Raw genomic sequence first — 5599 nt, 5'->3', positions numbered from 1 at the left:
CTCGATTATGAGCATGTGCCCTTCAGGTGCAGAAGGTGTCATGCGCTGGGGCATCTCTTCAGGGATTGCCCTCTTAATGCCAAAGCCAACTCCTCTGATCCTTCTGAATCCCCATCTCAAGATGGTTTCACCAAAGTCCCAAGTCGGAAGCGCTCGCATAAAAAGCCTCAGAATGGGTCCAAACCCCAGCCCAACAAACCCCAAAACCCTGCATCTAAGAACAGCTTCGACATTCTAGGCGACTTCTCAGATGACCAGCCCCTAGACTCTGAGAATATCCATGCACGCCCTTCCTCCTCCACCCATCCCCCTCCATCTGACCCCCCACCCAAATCTCAGCCTCCCATCATCATCCCGACCATCCTTAGCAGGAATCCGAAAGACACAGCGGAGAATCCAAAGGAAATGGAGGTGGATGGTAAGGCAGACCTCCCACGGGACTCAGAGACTAATCACGAGGAAAGCAGTCAAGTGCAGAAAATGGAGGAAGAGCCAGAAAGCATAGATCTCCACGGTCTGGACATTATAGAACTAGAACTAGCGTGCAAAAAAAAAGCATATGAATCCATCTCTGAGACCGATCTAGAAAAGTTGGAAGTGGTCATCTCCAGAGCCTACCACCAACACCAACTAGGTATACAACCAGGCAGTACTTGGGACGGCAGCCTGCGTCCAAAGGATACCAAAAAAAGAGGGAGGAAAACAGATCTCCAGAGAACTATAGAGATTGGGAAAATCCTGGTGGACTCAGGCAGATATGCGAAGTTGACGAAGTACTACAGTCCCTCCCAAACTAGTTGAACCATGAAGCTTGTATCCTGGAACTTAAGAGGGCTCAATAGCCCTGGAAAACTCAGGATGTTAAAAAACATGATCAAGATGGAAAAACCGCAGATGTGTTTCCTCCAGGAAACTAAATGCAATAGTGCTACGCTGGGTCGCATACTCTCAAAAGCTTGGCCAGGGTGCCGATCTGTTGCTGTAGATGCCTCGGGAGCCTCGGGTGGGCTTGCTATAGCATGGAACACCCAAGATGTAATTCTCACAGATTTTCACGCATCCCACCACCTCATACAGGCGGCCTTTCATATTCTAGGTACCAACATTCATGGTAACCTATCCAACGTCTATTTTCCGCAAGATACAGGAAGTAAAATCGCGCTCCTTGACACCATAGAAGCGCTGAGCTTAAATAGGCGACATCCACTCTGGATCGTGGCCGGGGACTTCAACATGATAACCAAAATAGAGGATAAGATAGGAGGGAGAACCAGATTGGAACCAGAAGTTGATCGCTTCAAGGACTTCATCCAAAATGCCTCTCTCATAGATATGTCGTTCTGTAATGGCACCTTCACCTGGAGTAATCGCAGAACTGGCAAGTATCAGATTGCCTCTAAACTGGATCGCTTTCTGATCTCGGATAATGCGGTGCATCTTGGAGGTGATCTGTCAGCGGCAATACTGGCTCATACTGGTTCGGATCACTGGCCGATCGCTCTGCAATGGCAGAGACCAGGGGATCGGACCAAAAGACCCTTCCGTTTTGAGGGGTTTTGGCTTACACACCCTGCATTCAAGGACTTCGTCAGAACCATCTGGGCCTCTTTCATCCCCCCAGAGGGATCAAAAATGTATCAGCTTCAACAGAAGTTGCGATTTCTAAAAAGTCACCTAAAAAGATGGAATAGGGAGACCTTTGGAAATATATTTAAGGCGCAACAGGAGCTAAGTCAGGAATTGGGGGATCTCCAACAGAAAATAATCAATGAAGGGCACACGGAGGCAACCCTGGATCAGGAACGGCACATTCACAACCAGCTTGAAGAAAGGAGAAAGCAGGAGGAAATTTATTGGAGGCAAAAGTCAAGGGTCAGGTGGCTAAAGGAAGGGGAGCGCAACACTAAGTTCTTCCACAGAACTACGGTGCAGAGAAGGATGCATAATAATATTCCATTCATTCAGAACCAAGAGGGGGCAAAAGTCGAGAAGCATGAGGAAATCGAAGAGATACTCCTCAATCATTTCCAGCAGGTACACCAAGAACAAGCAGTGGATCGGCAACAGGCGATTGGAAAGATAACCAGCAATATACCTAAACTTGTCACAGAGGAACACAACGAGCTACTCATGCGCCCTATTCTTCTCCAGGAAGTAGATGAGGCAATGGCGCAGCTCAAAGAAGGTAAGGCCCCTGGCCCAGATGGTTTCACAACCACGTTTTTTCATGCTTTTTGGGATATGATTAAGCTGGAGGTTTGGCAGATTGTAGAGGAATCCAGGGCTCTACGCTGGCTTCTCCCCTCCCTCAACTCCACCTTCATTACTCTCATCCCTAAAGAGGAGAACTCCATTACTCCTGACAAATTCAGGCCTATAGCTCTCTGTAATGTCATCTATAAAGTCATATCCAAAGTCATTGCTAATAGGTTAAAACCTCTATTACCCATGCTCATCTCTCCGGAGCAGTCGGGATATGTAGAAGGCAGACAGATAATGGATGGCATTCTCCTCACGCACGAAATCATTCACTCGCTCAAACAATCCAAGCAAGCAGGTATGTTACTCAAATTGGATCTCTCTAAAGCTTTTGATAAGCTTAGTTGGTCTTATATACAACACATGTTGAAAGCATTTGGTTTTTGCTCCATGTGGGTTCGCTGGATCATGAGCCTTATCACCTCCACTCACTTTTCCATCCTTGTAAATGGTATACCCTCCCGCCCTTTCAAGCCCTCTCGAGGCATAAGACAAGGGGACCCCCTTTCCCCTTTCCTCTTCGTTCTTATGGCTGAAGGTCTTGGTAGACACATCAAGCATGCCCTCCATTCTCAGCAGCTAAAAGGCATCTCTGTCCACAACTCCCCTGCCTCCTCTCATCAGCAATTTGTTGATGACACCATGCTCTATGGCTACCCCTCGGTTCAGGAAGCCTCTTGTTTAAAAACCTTGCTCAACGATTTCTCTGAAGCCTCTGGCACCCATGTCAACTGCTCCAAGTCACAAATTTTCTTCTTCCACACCCCTCCTTCGGTTAAATCTGCTGTTTCCCACATTTTAGGCTTCCCCTCAGCCTCCCTCCCCTCCAAATACCTAGGAGCTCCCCTCACTGCCTCAGCCATAAAGCAGCCCGCATGGCGTAATCTTCTAGAGAAACTCGACTCAAAGCTCAATCTATGGACTCACCGCTCTCTCAATCTAGCTAGTCGGGTGGTGCTCATCAAGTCTATCCTCCAAGCCATGCCTCTCTACCTTTTTTCTATCCTAGCTGCACCAAAGTGGGTATTAAAAAGGTTGAGGAACTTGCAGCGTGACTTTCTGTGGGGCAGCTCAGCCACTAATCGCAAGTGGGCACTAGTGAAATGGGCCACTGTCTGCATGCCCAAAGACAAAGGAGGAATTGGACTCAGAGATCCTGAGTACAGCAACACCATCATGAACGCCAAGATCTGGTGGCAATGGATGACTAATCCAGATAAGCTATGGGCAAAAATATGGACCGCCAAATATGCCAACAACAGGCCCCAAGAAGAGCTCATCATATTTACTCCCACCGACAAAGGGTCGCTAATCTGGAACGCAGCCAAACAGCATCACCAGCTCATTCAACAGCACAGCTTTTGGGAAATTAGGAATGGTCACATTGCTAGATTCTGGACTGACGCCTGGAACCAATTGCCCAAACTCTCGAGTGTTCTTCCTCCATTGCTGGTTCCGAACAGGCAGGAGCAGCAGCAGGCAACAGTCCATCAATTTTGGATGCAGGAGACGGAGCATGGGTTCAGAAAATGGCGACAGAGCAATCAAATAATCAACAATACAAATACTCAGGAAGTAGCAGATCTTGAGAAAGAGTTAAGGAAAAGAAGCATTCGACACGAGGACAGCGATGATATACTCAGATGGGGCTATCAACCTAAAGGATCCTACTCCACCTCCGAGGCCTACAACCTCATCGGCAACTTTCCCACTATGCCGGATCCTCTATGGAGGAAAATTTGGGGCTTCAAAGCATGGCCCAAAATCTCCCACTTCCTCTGGATGGTAGGACACAAAAAGATTCTCACCTGGGACAAACTAAGGAGACGCAACTTTCAAGGCCCTTCGATATGTCACAATTGCTTTCAGAACGAGGAAACCTTGCAACACCTTCTGGACACCTGCTCACTAGCCAACCAGCTATGGGAAAAGGTTAGTTTTAGATGCCAAAAAAGGTGCAAAGGAGATAGCGACATCATTGATTCCATCCGACAATGGCCGAAAAGCCCCTACGACTGTGCGATCCTCAATCACCTATGGAATATCATCCCGGGCACAGTCTTATGGAACATTTGGAAGGAAAGAAACAGGCGCATATTTAAAAACCAGAGCTCTCCCATTGAAGAAATCTGGAGCAGACTGCATGGAAATCTCAGAGAAACTATGCTGCTACGACCATGGACAAAAGAGGATCTCCCTACCACAGACAATGAGAAAAACATTCTCGACAATTGGCAACTGCAGCTGCCACAAGAGTTTGCCATGCATCAGCCAGCGAATTGCAACTTCAAGGATAACAGATGCTGGACCGCCCCTCCTACCAACTCATACAAACTCAACTTTGATGGGGCCTCCAAAGGCAATCCTGGACCAGCAGGATTTGGAGGTATTCTTCGAGACCATGAAGGCACCCCCCTGCAGATCTACTTCGGTAATATAGGGTGGGACACCAATAACTCCGCAGAGCTGGAGGGACTCTGGCAAGGGCTCTTGCTAGCCAGGAGACTCAATCTTCAACCCTTGATAGTGGAAGGCGATTCCCAGATTCTCATCAACATGGCCACGCGCATTCAGAATGGCTCTCAAACCAGGAAAGTTGCTGATAGCTGGAGACTAGAAGCAAGGCTAAATAACATTGCTCATGAGCTGCGCAATCACAGAGCCCTCTCCTTTCATCACACAAAAAGAGAAGGCAACAAGATTGCTGATCTCCTAGCCAATATTGGGGTAGAAAATAACCAAACCCTTCTATCAGGTAATTTGGATATCATCCCAAGCAATCAACAGGCTCAGGACTGTGAAAGTCTCATCCAAAGAGATGCTGAATCCCCGGATGCGGGTGTTAGGACGTCAGCCAGGGACGAGCCACATGCCCAGCATGTGCCGCCCCGTGTCAACGCAGCATAGTTATTGCTCACTGCCGCCGAGGTATGAAGCTCAGCAGCCCGAGCTCTTGGCATTCAATGTTACGAAGGGTGAAGCGATGTCGCTGCAGGAAGCAGTTATGGAGAGCTCTTATCGAGGGAATGTTGCAAGATTTTTTAAGGATGACGGTTCATTGCAGGTTCATTTGCATGGTAAGGTCTGTGTGGCGCAGGCTCTGAAGGAATTTCGGCCGGAGGGTGCTCTTCTCCTTCAAAGCGCAGCCACTGCTGCTGCAAATTTCCATTTCGACTCTGAAGAATGCCTCAGGTGGGAACAGAACTCTGAGGGCAAATGGAGAGCAATTGAGGCGGAGAGTGAAGGCACTCACTTGGGCAAAGTTCGCTTCATGCTGGCTAATCCTGTGCGCGGTTTATGGGCAGTTGAGCTCTGCCTTGAATCCATTCGGGGACTGCAC

The 5599-nt window shown here is 48.2% G+C and overlaps 1 protein-coding gene across 1 annotated transcript; it reads left to right on the top strand.

Annotated features, from left to right (window-relative positions):
- Positions 1–879: 879 nt before the first annotated feature.
- On the top strand, positions 880–5166 carry LOC149194898 (uncharacterized). The gene is made up of 3 exons (XM_089407838.1): positions 880–1785; positions 1966–2557; positions 3062–5166. The coding sequence occupies exons 1-3, from the start codon at positions 880–882 to the stop codon at positions 5164–5166; spliced, it is 3603 nt and encodes a 1200-aa protein (XP_089263964.1).
- Positions 5167–5599: the final 433 nt, after the last annotated feature.

The sequence above is a fragment of the Pinus tabuliformis genome, chromosome 2_2 (genome assembly GCF_031772625.1).
Source record: "Pinus tabuliformis cultivar Carrire ecotype Pingquan chromosome 2_2, CPIR1, whole genome shotgun sequence".
Taxonomy (NCBI): Eukaryota; Viridiplantae; Streptophyta; class Pinopsida; order Pinales; family Pinaceae; genus Pinus; species Pinus tabuliformis.
Note: the sequence above shows the minus strand (reverse complement) of the source record. Positions and strands in the feature narration are given on the sequence as shown.

Excerpts from the sequence above, each read along its gene's own strand:
- LOC149194898 (XM_089407838.1), top strand. The coding sequence starts at position 880 with ATGGAAAAACCGCAGATGTGTTTCCTCCAGGAAACTAAATGCAATAGT. Across the intron at positions 1,786-1,965 it reads TCAATGAAGGGCACACGGAG|AACCAAGAGGGGGCAAAAGT; the intron begins GCAACCCTGGAT and ends CCATTCATTCAG. Across the intron at positions 2,558-3,061 it reads CAAACAATCCAAGCAAGCAG|GCTTCCCCTCAGCCTCCCTC; the intron begins GTATGTTACTCA and ends CCCACATTTTAG.